The sequence below is a fragment of the Vicugna pacos genome, chromosome 18, assembly GCF_048564905.1.
Source record: "Vicugna pacos chromosome 18, VicPac4, whole genome shotgun sequence".
In the NCBI taxonomy this organism is placed as follows: Eukaryota; Metazoa; Chordata; class Mammalia; order Artiodactyla; family Camelidae; genus Vicugna; species Vicugna pacos.
The window spans coordinates 29,326,725-29,345,897 of NC_133004.1; the positions used below are offsets into that span (position 1 = coordinate 29,326,725).

General features: G+C 48.4%; 1 protein-coding gene across 1 annotated transcript in view; it reads left to right on the plus strand.

Moving 5' to 3' along the window:
* The first annotated feature begins 92 nt into the window (after positions 1 to 92).
* Positions 93 to 19,173, plus strand: part of PLK1 (polo like kinase 1) — a 20,061-nt gene continuing 980 nt past the window's right edge. The window contains exons 1-8 of the mRNA XM_006201208.4: positions 93 to 10,619; positions 11,342 to 11,510; positions 12,254 to 12,398; positions 13,395 to 13,488; positions 14,809 to 15,028; positions 17,581 to 17,736; positions 18,686 to 18,763; positions 18,951 to 19,105. Coding sequence (XP_006201270.1) covers positions 10,212 to 10,619; positions 11,342 to 11,510; positions 12,254 to 12,398; positions 13,395 to 13,488; positions 14,809 to 15,028; positions 17,581 to 17,736; positions 18,686 to 18,763; positions 18,951 to 19,105 — 1,425 coding nt within the window. The 5' untranslated portion in view covers positions 93 to 10,211. The remainder of the gene's footprint in view (positions 10,620 to 11,341; positions 11,511 to 12,253; positions 12,399 to 13,394; positions 13,489 to 14,808; positions 15,029 to 17,580; positions 17,737 to 18,685; positions 18,764 to 18,950; positions 19,106 to 19,173) is intronic.

The window sequence follows — 19,173 nt, forward strand, 5'->3', positions numbered from 1 at the left end:
GTGCCCCCTCCGAGAAGCCTGCCCCCTTGCCATGTGCCCTGTTGTCTTGTCGCTGCAGTCGTGATCTGACTAGTTAAATGGGAGCGGGTCCCTTGGGAGAACTGTCTTGCTTGCAGCCATTGAATGGTGTCTTACAATTCTGTACCACATGGCTGGCATCCTGTAAAGGAATAAACAAACTAGATTAGACAAAAATCCAATTAGAATGCTTTGTTGCAAGCGACAGAAATCCAGCTTGAACCAATTTAATCATAAAAGGGGTTTTATTGGCTTACACAACAAATCATGGAGAAGACTAGTTTGAGAAGCCGTGTAACATGAACCTTGGGCAGGTTACTTCGTCTCTCTGTGCCCTCGCATCTAAGCTGTATGGTGGGAGGGACAATAGCATCCCGGAGAGTTTATTAAATGAGATACTACGTGTAGATATTAAGGAATTCCTGGCACTTAGAAGCATTCTGTAAGTAATAACCTATTATCAGTGCAGGGACAACCATACCTAGAGATTTCAACCCCATCAGGGCTCTTTGTTTTTATCTTTTTCATCTTTAGTAAAAGTATAGACCAGGCTGCTGTAATAAAGAGACCATCAAAATATAGTGGCAAAAGTCGATTTCAGTACAAGGTAGAAGGTTATTTCTCTCACCTGTGCAGCAATAGGCATGGGGTCCAGGGCAGGAAGGTGGCTGGGCTCCATGATGTCATCTGGCACCCAGGTTCCCATCTTGTCACATGGCCACGCTGAGCTGCAAGGGAGGCTGTAAATTTAGTGTCTAGTTGGGCAGCCAAGAGTCTGAGGAAGGAGATTCTGGGAGTAAAGAGGAGAGGGAGAGAATGGATGCAGGGAGACAGCCAGCAGACTCGCCCAGGCCTGGGTGTTGGCTTCCTTTTCTGCTGCTGCCACTGGGCTTTCTCCATGCACTGGGGCACGTGGCAGCTGACAGCTCCAGACTTGCATCCTCCCAGCTTGGGGGCCCTGAAAGAAAGATTTCTTCCCTCCAGTTCTAATTTGGAAAAATCTCAGAGAAAGGTTCTCACTGGTTTGTCGGGAATCCCGTGCCCTCTTGGATCAGTCGCTGTGGCCAAGGACGTGTGGCCCTGTGATTAACCCGATCCAGGTCATGGCCTTTCCTCCATCCCCCCACGGTGGAGAAACAGCAGAGCCCATTTCCAAAACAGAGTGTTGGGAAGACAAAAACAATACCTATTACAAATAGTAAACAAGTCTATCATTGTGGACTGATACGGTTTGAAAGCGTATTGACAGTCGTGTGTGTCCTGGGAGAAGCCAGCTGGACTCTGTCTCCATGGTGGCTCTCACCCCAGGGACAGTCTATCACCAGACGGTTACTTTTATTACCACAGAGAAGAAAATCTCTTTGTCCTCATAATACTCCCAGAAGAGCAGGCAGATGGAAGAGACCTTGGTTGGTTAGGGCAGAGGGGCTAGTTGGCTCATGTAGCTGATAGGGCCAAGTCTAGATGTGGCTTCAGGCTGGATTCTAGGACTGACCACAGCATCAGCAGGCAGCTGTCTCTCTTCAGCTCTTGACTCTGCTTTCTTGTGAACTGGCTTCATTCTCAAGGCTTTACAATGTGACCCTGTAGCTTCAGTTGTTGATAGAAAGAGCTCCTCTTCCCTGATAAAACCCCTGGACCTGTCTCTCATTGGTCCAAATCGAGGAGGTATCCAGACTCAAGTAACCACTGTGGCCAGGAAGATGGGATACACTGATGGGCTGGGCCTGGGACGTGAACCCACATGGACTGAGACTTGGTAGTTGAGGGTGATTTTACCAGAAGAGGAGAAGAATGGGTGCTGGGCAGGAAGAATCATCAGGTGTCAAGTTCAGAACTTTCCCTTTCTCTGGACATCTTCACTTTTCTCCGTCTCCCTTCCCAGCCTTAGCCCCTCAATCCCTCATTACTCTTGGTCTTGGGGAGTACCTTCTGAGGGGTACCTGGGCCTGGATTAGCAGCACAGAGAGGATGTTGCTTAGCCAAAGTAGGGTGTTCAATAAAGAGCCATCTGAAGGTGCTCTTCTTCCTGAAACTGCTTCCTCGTGGACCCCATAGCACCTTATTGCCGGTGTGTATGTGTGTGTGTGTGTTGGGGGATCCTTGTCAACGTCTAGGTGGAATTGTAGTTGTGTCCCTGTGTTCCTATCTGAGCCCATGCTAGCTGTGAGCTCCTAAGAGGGCAGACATGAGCCTGTGGTATCCAGCACATACTTAATGGGGTGATTACCTGGATGTGGGTCCCTCTCCCCCTAGTTTCCACCCTACCCTAGATAAGTCTCATGTTGCAGGATCCTGGGTGCTGGGAACAAGGCTGAATGGTTGACTTGTGAGCCTCCTGTTGACCGATTCTGTTCCATGTAGCTGCACAGGGACCTTGTGGTTGATTGGGATCTGTGGTGGCTTCTGAATTAGTCACTTCTGCATGAGCCAGTTCACTCAGAGCCCAGGCCGCAGCCCCATTCTTAGTCACTCTGGCCCATCTGGGTGATGGCAGACTTGGAATGAATCAGACAAACATTGCTCCTGTTAACACATCCTTGGCAGTTTCTCAGCTATAAAGCAGGGATCTTGCTGGCTAGGGAGGCCTTTCTTGGTATCTTGATCTGGCTGGTGAGAGCCCTCAGGGTGTCCAGAACGCAGAGCTCAGCCGTGTTCTGACTTGCCCTCAGCTGTTCTCCAGGACAGACTGCATCTAACAAAACTGGGTGGTTGCTGTGCGTGGTCAGATCTAGCTGGCTGATCTCCTAGGGGTAGCTTCTATGGAGCTGTGAGACTCCTGAAATGGCAGGGCTGAAACAGTGTGTTCAGTGGTCTGGTAGTTTCAAAACAGGTGTCAGCAAAATGTCCTGCCAGCATGGACCAGTTCCCATAGGTCCATGATCACTGAAACCCTGCTAAAGTCCCAGTGATGGGGTTGTGCTTTTGTAGAACATATACTTGCTGCTCTTTAGGGATAGGAAGTGGGGGCCCTGACCACATGCTATGTCACTCGTATATTCATTTGACAAGTACTTACTGTGCCACTACTGAGTGCCAGGCACTGCCCTCGTGGAGCGTAAGACAGAACCAGTCCCTGCCTGCAGGGATCTTACAGCTTAGCCAAGGGAACAAAGTAGACTTCTCTGATGGAGGCCTGAGGGGCCCTTCTTGAGGGTGACCCTAGCAGCGAAGGGTGTGGGTGCTGGGGGCAGCAGATCAAGTCCCAGCACTGCTTGTGCCTTTCAGGGAGTTATCTCGCCTTGTGGAACCTCAGATTTCTCATCCTTAAAATGGGGAAGATGTGTCAGGGTTGTTACGATGATTAAATGCATTCATACATGAGAATCATGAGTACAGGCTCATGGTGAGCGCTCGGTAAGCGGTACAACTACTGTTACTAGGACGGCGGCACCTATAGCATACTAGGTGTGTTATACTATTATGTAGACCTTCCACTATTATTAGGAAGTGAAACCCTACAAGGTGCAGCATTCCTAGATTTTTTAAAAATTTAAAATGAAATTAAGACCACCTTTCCCTTTATAACTGGTTCACTATAAAGAGGAGATGGGGAAAAGAAATCACCCGTCCTTGCTTTGCATCTAGGGGGTGCGAGGCACTTCTTAGAAAACGTTTACTCCTCCCAACCGTCAAAAAAGTAGGGGTTTTTACAACCCATTATATAGACAAGGAAACCAATCTTCAGAGAGGTTAAGTAAATTTGCCCAATGTCACATAGCTAATTAATGGCTGAGCGGGAATCAAAGCCAAGTCTTCCCTGGCTGCAAAGTCCATGTTTTATGCAGCAAAGCACTTGGCCCTGAGGACTACACTTGCTGCTCTGTCAAGTTAGTCCTTTGCTTTCCTGCAGTTTCTGCCGGTGGGTCAGCCACACCTGCTTTTATTATGCACTCTGACCCTTACCCTGAAGTGAGAAGAGATAGCACAGACGTCCAGCTTCCCTGAGGAGGCTAAATAGCCTTTTCTGTATCTTCAAGTCCAGTGGGCGTCAGGCAGACGGTTGGTGCATATGATAATCAGTCAAGAAAGAGACACGGGAACGGAGTCCACACCTCTCTGGCCTTCAGACCTTAGCTCTGAAGCCCATGGGTGTTCTTGGTCCTACCAACTTGTCTCTTCAGCTGCATTCATCTCAGCCTTTGCTGTCTGCTGGGTGCACTTTGTGACTTCCGATGGAAGTAGCAAAAGCCTGAGGAAGCAATGTGGCCAGAGGAGAGGGGAGAAAAAGGAAATGTGAGAAGCCCAGGAACTGAAAAGGCCTGTTGATGACTTTAAGCAACTTGGGAATAGGCACAAGTTCTTTTTATTTCAATAATAATAACCACCACCACCACCACCACCATCACCATCACCATCACCATCACCACCACCATGTACTTGGTCCTACTTGAAGTACTGTGCTCATAGAATCTCTTCACAAGAACCTTAGGAGATAGGCACATAACCTCCTAGATAGAATCCTAGGAGATGAGTGCTATAATTACCCTCATTTATAGACCTGGAAATTGAGGCACAGAGAGGTTAAGTCACTTGCCTGAGGTCACACAGCTAGTCAGGGGTGGGGCTGGTGTTTGAGATCAGGATTTTTTTAGTCCATGAGTTTAACCAACACATCACATTGCTTTTTGGTAGGAGGGAGGGAGTGAGGGAGTGAGCAAGTGAACCAAATGAGTCTGGGATTTGGTTCTTGCCAGACAGACAAGGCCCTGAGAGGCCATGTGCAGACAGGTGTGCTTTGGAGTCAGCAGAGTTGGGTCGAAATTCAGACTCTGCTACCACTTCTTGACTGCCTGACCTTGGGCAAGTAACGGAATACAGAAGTACTTATTTCCTCATCTTCAAATGGGAATAGTAGTCCTTTTCTCCTGGTGTCTTTGGGTGGATTCGAGGTAATTTCTGTAAAGCTCTTGGCCTCATGCCTGGTGTGTAGTGGGTCCGTAAGGGCTTGTTGTTAGCATTGTTATTGCTGGTCCTGTGCAGATGGACTGGCTTTGAATGGCCCAGCTGCAGCCGTACAAAACTGAAACTCGACGTTGACAAGGACTAGGAGGGACTGTGAAAGCAGCTGTTAAAGGATGAAAGGGAATTACAGTTTCTTCAATGCTTCATCATTTTTAAAGTAAATATTCCTAATGGAATAAATAAAACACACTTGAAGTTGCAGTAGGTGCTCAACAAGCCTTTGAATGAAATGAAAAACACTCTAAATTTTTTTTAATTTAATTCGATTTAATTGCTTAAAATATGATAGTGGATACCCTTGGCTGGTTGTTACTGAAAGGGGGCCTGTGCAAAAAGAATGAACACTGCAGGCCTGTAATGATAACCCTGTAGGTGCTGAATTTACTGCCAGGGGGTTGAATAAATTTGTAATGAAAAAAAATGGGAAGTTTTTTTTTTTAAATGCCTTTGTCTTTTGTGGCTATTGTATCTGAGTATATGATAAAATTGATTTAAAATGTTACATGCTTGTAATTTCATAAATGCTAGAGGAACCATCTCAAACTAACATGCAAGAATACAATAAAATTAAGAAGGTGTTGGTGGGATACAGCTTCCTTGCTTTTGCCATTGGTGGATGGGTTGGAATTTAAATTCTTTGGATATTGGAACCAGAACATGTCTCCATAACCAATGATTTTCTCTGTGACTTGTGTCTGTTGGAGCCTCTGGAAAGAGGGTGATGACATGAAAAGAGAGGCAATCTCTGGATGGAAATATACATTTGTATTCGAAAAAGCAGTTAAATTGCTAATGAGCCTCTGTTGAAATCAAATATCTGACCCTTAGAAGCTGATGACTGTCCAGTCTGATGTACATATTTTTGAGTGGGTCAGTTTGGGCTCCAAGACTGACAAGATAAAAAGGAACCTTGCTGCTGCTTGGACGTGGACCATGGCTGTCTGGCATTGCAGCATACCTTTGCTGCTGCCGAAGAAAAGCACCTGGCTTGTTTGGAACCCCAAATTCACTGATCCTAGTTGCCTGGACCCAACTCTAAGCTGACCCCTGATACTGGCTGTCATGCACTGTTTCAGCCTCAGCAGAAGCTATGCTCAACTGAAAGCAGACTCGGGCTCCGTGAATAGGACACAGATGCTGGGACCACTGGAGATTTAGGACTCCTCCAGTAGGGCTCTAAATGATGAAAACATACATCATGGATGCTGGCTGTACCACCTGAGTCACGTACAGATGCCCATGGGAAAGCGTCTGTTCTCTGATGAGACCATCTGAAACCAAGCTGCTGATCAGCTCTTTATATCTGATGCCGAGGCGAATTGCATCCTGACTTGTGATCCCTGCCAAAAGCTGCAAGTGAGAGGAGGGCACATCACAGGGGCTCTGACTCTTCCACCCGCTTTTGACAGATCAGGCTCTGGGCCTTCTCTGGGGGATGGCTCGCTGCTGCTGACCGGTGTGTTCGGCATTCTGGATTAGTTGCAGTTTGCTACAGATAGCCTGTGACTTTGATTCTGCCTCCTCACCTCTCCCTCAGTATACACACCTTAGTAAGGTAGGTTGATTATTCAGTGTAGCTGTCTCCAGAAAGGGACTGATCTTTTCTAGGCTGTCCCTGGTTAACAGGGGTGGGAGGTTATGTAAACCCACTTCGAAATTTTTTAAATTCAGGATTTCATCCTCTTATTGGTTTGTTAGGGCTGCTATAACAAAATAGCACAGACGTGGTGGCTTGCTGGTGTTTAAGCCACCAATAGAAATGTGTTTTCCCACAGTTCTAGAAGCTAAAAGTCCAAGATCAAGGTGTCGGCACGTTTCTCCTAAGGCTTCTCTCCTTGGCTTGCAGATGGCAGCCTTCTCAACTCTGTGTTCCACGTGGTTGTCTCTCTGTGTTGTCTGTCTCCTAATCTCTTCTTAGAAGAACACCAGTCATATTGGATTAGGGCCCACCCAGATGGCCTCATTTTTCTTTAATCATCTCTTTAAAGGCTGTATCTCCAAGTACAGTCACATTCTGAGGTACTGACCATTAGGACTTCAACATGTAAATTTGGAAAAAACACAATTCAGCCCATAGCCTATCCGAATCAATTCCTGAATCTGTCTTTCTGGTTCAATTGTATTAAAATGTTTATCTGCAAAAATACTTCTGTGCCTCTTGCATATAGCCCTTCTGGATGAAAGTCCTGGATGAGAATAATAGGTGATGGAAAAAATATAAAGTTAGGATCGCTGATCTCTGGGGCATGTTGATTTTGTAACAATGAGAAAAAACAGAAACCTGGCACCTAGAGAGCTTTGGGGAGCTTGGGGGAACGTTTATGATCTTGGTCAGAACTGATCTGGAAGCTTTCTCCTCTTTATGAAGGAAAACTCCTGGCACTGCCTTTCCATGCTTGAGAATGCTTTCGGTTCAGATGGCTGAGCCTGTGATCATCCCTGTGCTGAGAATGTGACAACAGAAGGGGCCTGGCTCCTGTACTTTCCATACAGAACACCTTTCAGTGTCTCCCACACTCACGAGATCATGAGCTGAGTAACCTGGTTTCCTGGACAAACAAGATTGTTTGGAACTGACTGTCTTCAGGCACTCTCTCAGAAGCTAAGGACTGGATGAATTTCTCAGACTGGACTGGAGACTTGTGCAGGAGGCCCCAAGGCAGGAGGCTGCAGTAGAGGGGGTTCCTGATAACCTGTACGGCCTGCCTAGCGTACGCTCTAGTTGAGGTATTCTAACATGAACTCGTTTTCAGTGATCACATGTACCCTTTGGAATTGCACCTCGTCTCTGCACTATCACCACGCTGCCTCAGCCCTGGAAGGCTTCGGGTCAGCTTGAATTTACCGGCCACAGCTGTGCCTGAGTCAATGCCGTGCGCCAGGTAAAAACGAGTCATGCAGAAACTGAGGAGGAGGCCGCCTGGCTTTCTAAGATAAACTTTTATGGTTAGTGGGATTTACATTAATTGGCATAACTGAGACCATATTGCAGGTTGGTCTCATCCTTGTGTTTGGGGTCCTACCGATGATAATTTTGCTCTAAAGAAGACTTGGCCGGAGACCAAGGGGGTGGACTGTGCAGAAAAGAGCCAAGAAAGCAGGCCTGAGACTGCCCTCCTTCGGAAGACCGCTTGCAAGTTGGCCCTCGGCTGGCATCTGGGTGCTTGGATTTCAGGAGGGTTCTCACCATTCCCTAAATGATCAGCGTTGATCACTGGGCCTAAACTGTGCAAACGGTGTGGCTTATGTGGCGCACCTGCTTTCCTTCCAGGAACCTGGAATTTTGGCGTGTGCTAGGCAGAGGGTGCCTGCGTGACCAGCCTCTAGTAAAAGCCCTGGTGCCGGGTCTCTAACGAGCATCCCTGGTAGACCGCACTTCACACGTCATGCTCATTGCTGGAGGAATTACATGTGGCCTGTGTGACTGTACTGGGAGAGGACTCGGGGAAGCTTGGGCTGGTTTCCTCTGGATTTTGCCCTATGCACCTTTTCCCTTTGCTGATTTTGGTTTGTAGCCTTTCGCTGTGATAAATGATAGCCTTCTCTAAGTAGGTCTCTATGCTGAGTCCTGTGGGTCTCCTAGCGAATCATCAAATTGGGGCGTGGTCTTGGGGCCCCCAACACAGGGCACAAGGGGGACTTCTGGGATGTTGGTAGTGTTCCCTTTCTCAGTCTGGGTGCTGTTTACATGGGGTGTCTTTGGTTTGTGAGAATTCACTGAGCTGTACAACCAAGACAGGTATGCTTTTTTGGTATATAGATTCAACTTTATAAAAAGATAAAACAGAATATTACACACCACAGGGATTAAAAAATAATAATTAAAAAACACTTCTTTTTATTTAGCAAACATTTTTATCACTCCTTTTTACCAGGCATTGTGCTGGGGCCTTGGGACATGGGATAGAAAAGATGTCATCACTGCCTTTCAGTTTATTGGGAGTCAGATAAAGAGATGTATCTCTTTGATTTCTGTTGAGTTCTAGCAAAGATATGACAGACACTAAAGGGTTTCTAACTTGGATAATTTGCTATTGCAGTGTTGCCACTCGAGTATCTACAGAAGCCAGACAGGCAAATGGGCAAAGAATGGTAGCTGGGAACTCTGGCAGACTGGGAAGGTATGTAGGAAAGAGTTGCCACAGCTAATAGTTGTTTTTTGGGGTTTTGTTTTTTAAGGAAAAGCCACAGATCTGAATTTTTATGTGAGCTCTCTTGATTTTTGAGTGCTGTAAATTAATCTAAATTTTATAAAGTGGGTGGCCAAACAAAATACCCCTGCAGGCCAAATTTGGCCTTGGCCTACCAGTTTGCCAGGCATTCTGTCAACCAGCCTTCTCTCTTACCAAACCATCAAGGGTCCACTATTTTAGGCACTGGGAAATAGATCAGTGGCCCAGCCAGACAACTTTCTTGCAGAATGGGGATTTCTGGACTGTGCTTCTCAAACTTCAGTATACGTAGGAATCACTGGGTAGATTCTGAGTTGGAGATCTGCGGTGCGCCCTGAAGCTTGGCCTTCCTAACAGGCTCCCAGGTGATGGTGATGCTGGTGGTCCCTGAACCATACTTTGAGTAGCGTTGCTCTGTAATCCGGAGAGGCTCAGGAGCAGCTGTTTGAAGGAGAGGAGTAGAGGGGTTGTCATGAAGGTGCATTTGCCTGGAAAGCATCCTTTTTTTACTTAGATTTTAGTTTATTGGGGTGACTTTGGAAGAAGTTGATGACTTCGGAGGCGGGTGCTCTGGCTCTCCCAAGCTATCTCTTGGCGCTGCCAGGTCACTGTTCTGTTTATAAAGTAGAAGGTGGGGTGGGGGTGGAGGAAGCAGCTAGGAAAAGCTTCCTGCAGGAGGTGCACGTGAACTGCCGGAGTTTCCCCGGCTGCACTGCAGAGAAAGGGAGAAACCCTGAACTCCCCATCTCCTGGGGCTGGGTCTCCGCCTCCCCACGCTGCGTATGGTTTCCCAGGCATCCCACGTGTCTTCCGTCCTCAAGTACCTGTCAATCAACTTTCCCCCACGGGCTGGATAGGAGTTTAAAGGCGGCTGCGGTGCAGAGCGCTCCCATAGTGCCGCGCGGCGGGCGGGTTTGGATTTTAAATCCCCGCGGCCAATCAGTAGCGCGTAGGCTTTTGTAACGTTCCCGGCGCCGCGTTTGAATTCGAGGAGGGGCAGAGCGGTGCCAATCCTCTGCCCAGACCCTGCTAGGTCTGCTGAGCAACTCTGGGAACATGAGTGCGGCGGCAACTGCAGGAAAGCTGGCGCGGGCACCAGCCGACCCAGGGAAAGCCGGGGTCCCCGGAGTTGCAGCTCCCGGGGCACCGGCGGCTGCCCCGCAGGCGAAGGAGATCCCGGAGGTCCTAGTGGACCCGCGCAGTCGGCGGCGCTATCTGCGGGGTCGCTTTCTGGGGAAGGGCGGCTTTGCCAAGTGCTTCGAGATCTCGGACGCGGATACTAAGGAGGTGTTTGCGGGCAAGATCGTGCCTAAGTCGCTGTTGCTCAAGCCGCATCAGAAGGAGAAGATGTCCATGGAGATATCCATTCACCGCAGCCTCGCCCACCAGCACGTAGTCGGCTTCCATGGCTTTTTCGAGGACAACGACTTCGTGTTCGTGGTGTTGGAGCTCTGCCGCCGGAGAGTGAGTGTCACTGCTGGGGGACTGGAGCTGCCTGGGGGTTGGGGTTGGGGCGCCCGGACCCGGAGCTGCTGGGGAAGGGGCGCCCCCGGGTCTCGGAGCTGCTGGAGAGGAAGTGCTGGGAACCTCGAGGTAGGGATGGAGAGGGTCTCGGATAGAGAGAGGGTGCTTGGCACTCGGGGCCGCGGTTGGGTGGGGGGGGTAGTTCCGGTTAGGTGGAGCCCGGGTCATGTTGCCTCTAGGGAAGGCAGCTTCTGGACGCCGGGAGTTGGGCAGAGTGGGGGAGGCGAGGGTCATGGGAGAACCCTGCTGATGAACCCTAGGGCTTCCGGAGTTGCTAAGGAAGGAGTCCCAGGAAAGGGGTACTGTGAACCGGAACCTTCCGGAGTAGGGTTGGGTCAGGCAAAGGGTGGTTGGAGCCAGACTTGGGAGCTTCCGGGGAGGAGGGGGGTCAGGAAAGGGATCTGCTGCTGCGACGAGGCCCGGGGCGGGGATACTGGGGTCCCTGAGCTTCCGGAGTGGGGCTGGGAGAGAGGTCCCAGATACGGGACTTGGTGGTAGAAGAGGTGCTGCCAACGGCTGTGGCCTGGCTTAGGGGAGAGCCTAGATCGTTGTTATCCTGGAGAAAGAATGGGGGCCCTGGGCTGCCTTTACCTAATGACACCCCCTCCCCACCTTGGGCCTGAGTACCGACTACCCATTCCTCCTTCTTTCCCCACGCCCAGTCTCTCCTGGAGCTGCACAAGCGGAGGAAAGCACTCACTGAGCCCGAGGCCCGCTACTATCTGCGGCAGATCGTCCTTGGCTGCCAGTACTTGCACAGAAACCGCGTTATTCACAGAGACCTCAAGCTGGGCAACCTCTTCCTGAACGAGGATCTGGAGGTGAAAATAGGTGAGGTGCTGGGCCTCCAGGGCACTTGACACTACAAGTGGGAGAGGGGACATGGGAAGGAGACAAGGAAGGGAGGAAGAGGATGGTAGGACATCTGGGCTGTTGATTGCCTCTAGAATCCTCTCTAGCAGAGAAATTTAAAACAAAGCCACAAGCGAGTATCTTGCCTACAGATGCATTTGTGTGTTTGTGTGTATGCTCCTACACAGTATGTTGTTTTTTGAAGAATTTGAATTTGTTTTCATTTTTTAAATTCGGAAACTTGATGTAAAATTTTGGATTTGGAGCACCTTTTAAACAGCATGTACAGGGAATATACAGGGACAGCATTCCCTCAGGGCAGCTCTTTGCAGGACTGAAAAGCAGCTGTTCCCTTTAGATGCCTTCTGGTTTGGCACAGTCCCCACTCTTCCCTATCACTTCCTCACAAACTTGCCAAGTAGCAGTTTTGAAATTTACTTGCTTGATCCCTGAAGGCATTTGAGTTTTGTTATCCCTATCAAATCCCTTTTAGGAGCAAAGCCCTCCTTTCTAAGGGGAGGGGTGAGGAGGGTTCTTGGGAAGGCCCCTCCTTGGGGCCAGCAGGGTGGGAGGATTCCTGGGCACGGCTTGCTGCACACCAGGACTAGAGGCTCGAGGGATCAAATGACCCTGGTTCTTGTTGGTTACACCTGAACCAGCTGTCTGCATTGACATGACAGAGGCTAGCGTCTGAGTACCCCCTCTTCCTCCCTCTGTCCCAGGGGATTTTGGACTGGCAACCAAAGTCGAGTATGACGGGGAACGGAAGAAGACCCTGTGCGGGACACCTAATTACATAGCTCCTGAGGTGCTGAGCAAGAAAGGGCACAGTTTCGAGGTGGACGTGTGGTCCATTGGGTGCATCATGTAAGTTGGAAGTTGTCTCAGGACCCACCGAGCCTCAGCAGGGGCCTTTTCGGACATCTCACCTGGCAGCTCTTATCCTGTAGACCTTTCTGCCTATGGAAAGGCTGCTCCAGAGGCTAGAATGCCCCAAAATGAAGCCTCATTTCCATATCTTTTCTTGTCACTGGTGTACCCTGTAGGACTCCTGCAGCCGGGGCTGTGAGACTGGGGAAGAAGGGGAGGGAGAATCTTCGCAAACTCACTCTAGCCCCTTGATATTCAAAGTGTGGTGCATAGACCAGCAGCAGCACCATCTAGGAACTTGTTAGAAAAGCAGGATCTCAGGACGGAGGCTGGATCAGGATCCGGATTTTAACACCGTCCCTTGGTGATTTCCATACACAGGAAATTATTAGAACCCTGAGCTAGCAAGCAGCATTGGGCAGGAGGAATTAGGCCAGGACTTACAGCTGGCAGGAGGGGGTCCTGTGGTCTGTCTGAATCAGGGTCATCGGGGTGGGTGAGTGGTGGGCAGAAGTTGGGCCTGTTCAGGTGTTATCTTTTTTTGTTGTGGCCTGGGTCCTGGAAAGTTAGAAATGAGTCATAGCAACAGCTTTCCCACTTCTTTGCAGTGGAGCTTTTTCAAATGAAAACTTGCAGCCTTGAGTACAGAACTATTAACTGTGGAGCTGTCTCTGTAGGAACAGGTGGCCTACCCAATTTGACCTGTTTTGTGTTGGCTGGCAGCCTCTGGGGCCCTGGATTACTGCAGGCTAGAGCTGAAAAGTCACTGTTCCATGAGAATCCCATCTCATCACCTGTATCCTACTGAGGGTTCCTCCTGCCAGTGTCCGGGCTCCTGGGGCTGCTCAGGGGACTTGGAGCTGTCCTCAGAGGCTCCAGAGTCAGAGTGAGTGTCCAGAGGATGCCTGGCCTCTGTTCTGGCCCTGAGATGATTCCTCCTGCATCTGGATTTTGGCTGGGAGCCCTGAGCCAAACCCCTCCTTGTGCTTACAGGTATACCTTGTTAGTGGGCAAACCACCTTTTGAGACCTCTTGCCTAAAAGAAACCTACCTCCGGATCAAGAAGAATGAGTACAGTATCCCCAAGGTGACTAAAAACATTTTAAGTTTAAATATATTTTAAATTTATTTTTCTTCCAAAGCTATTTACTGAGTTCAGCCATATCCTGGGGACAGAGGTAGGTCAACCCAACCTCTGGGGCAGTCACAGAGCTTTAGAGGGTCCATGTCTGAAATTGGATACAGAAGCTGACATATGTGCACAAAAGCATTTTATCCTGCGGAGAGAGTTTATAGATCCTCAAAGGTTGGGTAGATATCCCAAAAGATGTGTTAGAAAAAAAAAAGAGAGGAGGTGGGATGGGAAGGGAGTAGGAGGAAGATGCAGAGGTGCTGCTCACGCCTGGGAAGTGGACTGTCTTGATTCAGATGGGCTCTGCCACTTAGCAGACAGATCACAACAGACAAACAGCCTGGTTCTTCTGAACTACAGTTTCCCATCTGTAAAATGGAGTCACTGCCCCAAAGCACTGTGCATACAGTAAGTGCTCACAGAATCATGAACCACTGTGAGCGCAAAGTGGTGTGCTTTCACAACCACCAACGTAAGTGCGTTGAAAGGGGTGGCCTGCAACAGCCTGGCACACGGCTGCTTTCCAGTTTGGTGTCCTTGCCTTGTGTGAAGCCCAGAGCCCGATCTCTATAAGGACAGATGGAGAATGTCACAAAGAGTCAGTTCCGAGTGTGGGTGCTGCAGCCGACTACCTCGGTGGGTGCTGGCTTCACCACTTTCTAGCTGTGTATTCTTAGGCACTTAACCTCCCTGTGCCTTAGCTTCCTCATCTGTAAGGGTGTTCTTGTAAGGGCTAAATGACTTGATATACAGGAAATGCTTAGGATCCTTTGCTGGCACATAGTAAGTGCACACTTGGTGCCAGGCTGTTACTGTGTTTCCGACCTGCACGAGGCTGAATCTCCTGTGCACACAGGCCTGGTGCTGTGTGCCCATTTTATAGATAAAGACAGAGAGGCACAGAAAGTCGGCTTAGTTGTCACAGCTAGCATTATGGGGCAGGACCAGGACTGAAACCCAGTCTTTATGACCTCTGAGCCTGTGTTCTCAGGTGCTGCTCTAGTAGTGAGCCACTTTAATTATGCAGGAGCGAATTCTGGGGGAAAATGACCTCAAATTAATCTTGAGTTTCAAGAGGAAGGAGAAACGATCATTTTTGCACCTTTGGCTGACACTTGGTGACTCAGGAAGGCTGACCGTGGGAACTTGACCTGTTTACAGCCACTGAACGTGGCGTAGTCGAAACCAGGGCAGTGGGGCTGCAGTTTCTTTGTGGCAGTGCGGTACTCGGGTCCCCCATCACGTCCTGCTTATGGCTCTCCCACTCCACTCCAGCACATCAACCCCGTGGCCGCCTCCCTCATCCAGAAGATGCTTCAGACAGATCCCACTGCCCGGCCGACCATTCATGAGCTGCTCAATGACGAGTTTTTCACTTCTGGCTATATCCCTGCGCGCCTCCCTGTCACTTGCCTCACCATTCCACCGAGGTTTTCAATTGCTCCCAGCAGCCTGGATCCCAGCACCCGGAAGCCTCTCACAGTCCTCAATAAAGGTAAGCCAGGGTCTGGGGGGACAGGGGACCCCAGGAGAGCCTAGGCTTCAGGTGTGTAAATGGATGGCCTCAAAGCTCAGGTGGCCACTATGACAGGCCCCAGTCCTTGAATCCATGGTCCCCATCCTCATGTGGCAAAGTGCCCTTCTTCCCTGGGGCTCTGGCAGGAAGGACAGACCTTACCATGCCCTAGAAGATGAGAGTGACTGAATGCCATGCCTGAAAAATTCTTATCACCTTGAGTGGTTCGTTGGGAAAAAATATGAAAAATTTCAAGTACAAGGCAGTGGACCCCCCTCCATCCCCAGCAGACTCAGCATTATCAAGATTTGCCATGTTTGTGTCATCACTCCTTTTTTGTTCCTTTGAAATATTTTTGAAGTTAATCCCAGATATTTTATCATTTTACCCCCATAAACTTCAGTAGGCATCTCTTTAAAAGAATGGACATTTTCTTACAAAATCACATCCCATTGCATGGATTGTCATTGTTTCGAGGTGTCTTCAGAAGACAGAATTAGGAAATACATAATTGGGAGGGAGGGAACCTTGAGTTTATGCTGCTATTTCTGACTCACATTTTTTTTAACATTTTATTTTGATATTTGAAATTATCAAAAAGTGTAAGAATAGACAGAAACTTCCTGTATCTTATATCCCCTTTTCTCCACCAATTAACATTACTTACATTTGCTTTCCCTATCTGTCTATATAAATTTTTTTTCTGAACCATTTGATAGTAAATTGTATACATCCTGGTCTTTACCACTTAGCACTTCAGTGTGTATTTCCTAAAACAGAGCTTCTTTTACATACCACAGCACACGACACAGTTACCGAGTTCAGGAAATAAAACACTGATGTAATCCTGTCTTACAGCAATCTTTTTCTCCATTCTGGCGTTAATACTTTTCTTTTGGTAATCTGTAAGTGTCTGATTTAAATATACTATTATAGGATTTTTTTACTTCTTTAATTTTATACTTGTATTTCTTTTCTCTTACACTGAAAGCTTTGTTTCCTTACATTATATACATAAATTTTCAACATAAAAAGTAGTTACTGTTATGAAATGATATTTTATTTTCTTGCAGTTTTATTTGCCTATAAAATATATTTCAAAAAAAACCCCAAAACACTCGAAATACTTTATTTTTCTGTGGATATAGCACCAATGTAATACATCAGTTCATTTGCTTGGGTTATAATACTGCTGTTTTAAGGATTACTTTTTTCTTTCAGCTTTGATTTTTGACATTTTCATTGGTTATGTTAATATTTCCTTTGACTGTGGTGTGACCACTTGTTTAAGGTGGTGCCTCCACTGCAGAGTTGCTGTTTTCCCCTTTGTGATTAATTAATACCTTGTTGAGAGCTACATCGAGGCAATCCTATTTCTCCTCAAACTTTACACCCACTGATCTTAGCATCCAGGGTGGACCTTGCCTGCAGCAATTATTAACTGCGGTGTTCTATTGGTGACTTTTCTCTTTCTTGCTCCTTCCACATCTATTACTTATAATCCTTCCGTAAGGAAGACCTGTCACTTCTCTCCCGTTGATTTGTTTATATATTTATGTATGTATGGACTCAGGGATATTTATTCTTAGAGCTATCATATAATATTGTTATTTTAATGATTGCCTTTTTTTCTTTTGGTTTTAATTTTTGAACATAAAACATATTTTAAAAACTTACCCAAAAGTAGAACTTTTTTGGGAATACAAGAATCCCCACGTATTCAGCATCCATTTTCGATAATCATTTGCCCATACTTCTTTTATCCTTTCCAACTCCTCCCCCCCTTTTTTGCTAGAGTTTTTAAAGCAAATCTTAAACATCTTATCATTTCACACTTAAGTCCTTATCACAGCATAGTTGTTTTTTAGTTGAAAATTCAGATCTTTTAAAAATTTTAAGAATTTCATATTATACAAGAACTAGCACATGTTGGTGGGGAAGGAATTAAACATTTAAGCGTAAAGACAATAAAAATCATCCATGCTTCTGCCACCCAAATACAATCAATGTTAAAATTTCAGTGTGTATCTTTTCAGACTTTGGTTACAGATAAGTACATAAAGCAAATTTTAGGGGGGAAATCTCTTACATTTTCATCAAATGCCTGCTTAATCCATCTTGCTGATGAGTTGCAATTTACTGAGCCCTCCCATTTTCCTGGCTGCTGAAGATGCTTTTAATTCTTAGATTAAAGCCGGGCAGCTCCAAGCTGCTTGTGCCTTCAAGCTGTTTCCCTGAGTGAGCAGAGGTGTCCTGCCGGGCCCTGCATTGGGTCAGAGGTCTGAGCATCTGAAGCTCTATGGCTGTGTGTGGCCGGGAAGCCTTCCTACAGGGCTTGGCCTGGCCCTGGAGGTACCAGTGAGTGAGCACCTGGCACTGTCACATGATAACTTGGCACTGACTCCATTTACCCAAAGCAGTGGCAGCAGAGTTTTCTCTGGGGACAGTACCAGCTGCGGCAGGGGGTCCCGTGCCCTCCCAGCCTGCAGCCTCTGTGCCCAGCTAACGACCATGTCTGATCTTCTTCCCAGGCATGGAGAACCCCGTGGCTGAGCGTCCCCGGGAAAAAGAGGAGCCAGTGGTGCGGGAGACCAGTGAGGCGGTTGACTGCCACCTCAGCGACATGCTGCAGCAGCTCCACAGCGTCAACGCCTCCAAGCCCTCGGAGCGGGGGCTGGTGAGGCAAGGTGGGCACCACGGTCCAGGGACATCTGGAGAGGGCAGGGAGGTCTCAGCCCCAGCGTGCCCATGGCTTGTCCAGGCCCCCATCTCCATGACACCTTTACGCCCCCCATTTCCTGTGCAGTACAATCCAGATGAGTGAGCCAAGTGGCCCAGGCCCTCCAAGGCCCCCTCCTCCTTTTTTATGAGTCATCTGTTCTGTCTCCACAAGTGCCCCATCTTCCAGCACCGCCATATGCTACGTGTATACATTGCACCTGTCAGTTCTTCTGCTCAGGGAATTGCTTACAGAGGAATACAAGACAAGGGAAATAACAGCCCCAGACATGCTCCAACCTCAGGGCTTTTGCTCACACTGTTCCCTTGTCCTGGCATGCACTTCCTCCAGATGTCTGCATGACTCCCTCTCTCCCCTCCTTCATGTGTCTGCTCCAGTGTCACCTCCATGAGCATTTCCCTGCCCCTCATCGTAGCACCTCTCCCCCTTACCTGCCTTATATTTCTCCATAACACTTCTCAGCAACATATTCTATAGTCTCCATATTTATTGTATTTAAAAGAAGGGATTGTTGCATGCATGGAGTATATATAACATTTTCATGTATCTCGAACTGTCTATCTTCTTACAATTTTTTAATCACTCAAAGCTCACTGATTCTCACCGTGATAGAAGTAACTTAAATGTTTTGTCCATATTTTGATTGGTCTGTGTCCCTAGAGCCAGAATGCAAGCTCGGTGAGGGCTGGGCTTCTGTCATTGCTCAGTGTGCCCATGACAGTGCCTGGCTCACAACAGGCCTGATAAATGGGTCAGCTGAACGCAGGAGTGGACTTGCTGCTTTAATGCCGCCTGTCTGAGCTTGTTGCTGGCAGAGGCCCTTCTTTCCTCTTCTCTGGGGCCCCAGAGGGCAAGAGGCTGATCCTGACCAATTGTCTTGTCTGTTTCTGCCCCAGAGGAGGCTGAGGATCCCGCCTGCATCCCCATCTTCTGGGTCAGCAAGTGGGTGGACTATTCGGACAAGTATGGCCTCGGTACGTTTCTCCCGGGGTGGGTGGGTGGCTCAGGAATGGCCTAGCGCCCCTTCGAGTTATTACCGGCGCTCCCAGTCCTCTTCTCTCAACACTCTCCTGTCTCCATCCCAGGCCTCCCAGTTCCAGCTCCCAATGCCCCCCTGCTCCCCACTCCCCCTTTCTGAGGTCTCCCTCCACCTACTGCTAGGGTATCAGCTGTGTGACAACAGCGTGGGGGTGCTCTTCAATGACTCGACGCGCCTTATCCTCTACAATGACGGGGACAGCCTGCAGTACATCGAGCGTGATGGCACAGAGTCTTACCTCACCGTGAGCTCCCATCCCAACTCCTTGATAAAGAAGGTGAGCGCCGGCTGGCCCAGGTGGCCTGGTGTGGCCAGCAGTGAGGGATGTGCCAGGGGACGGCCTCT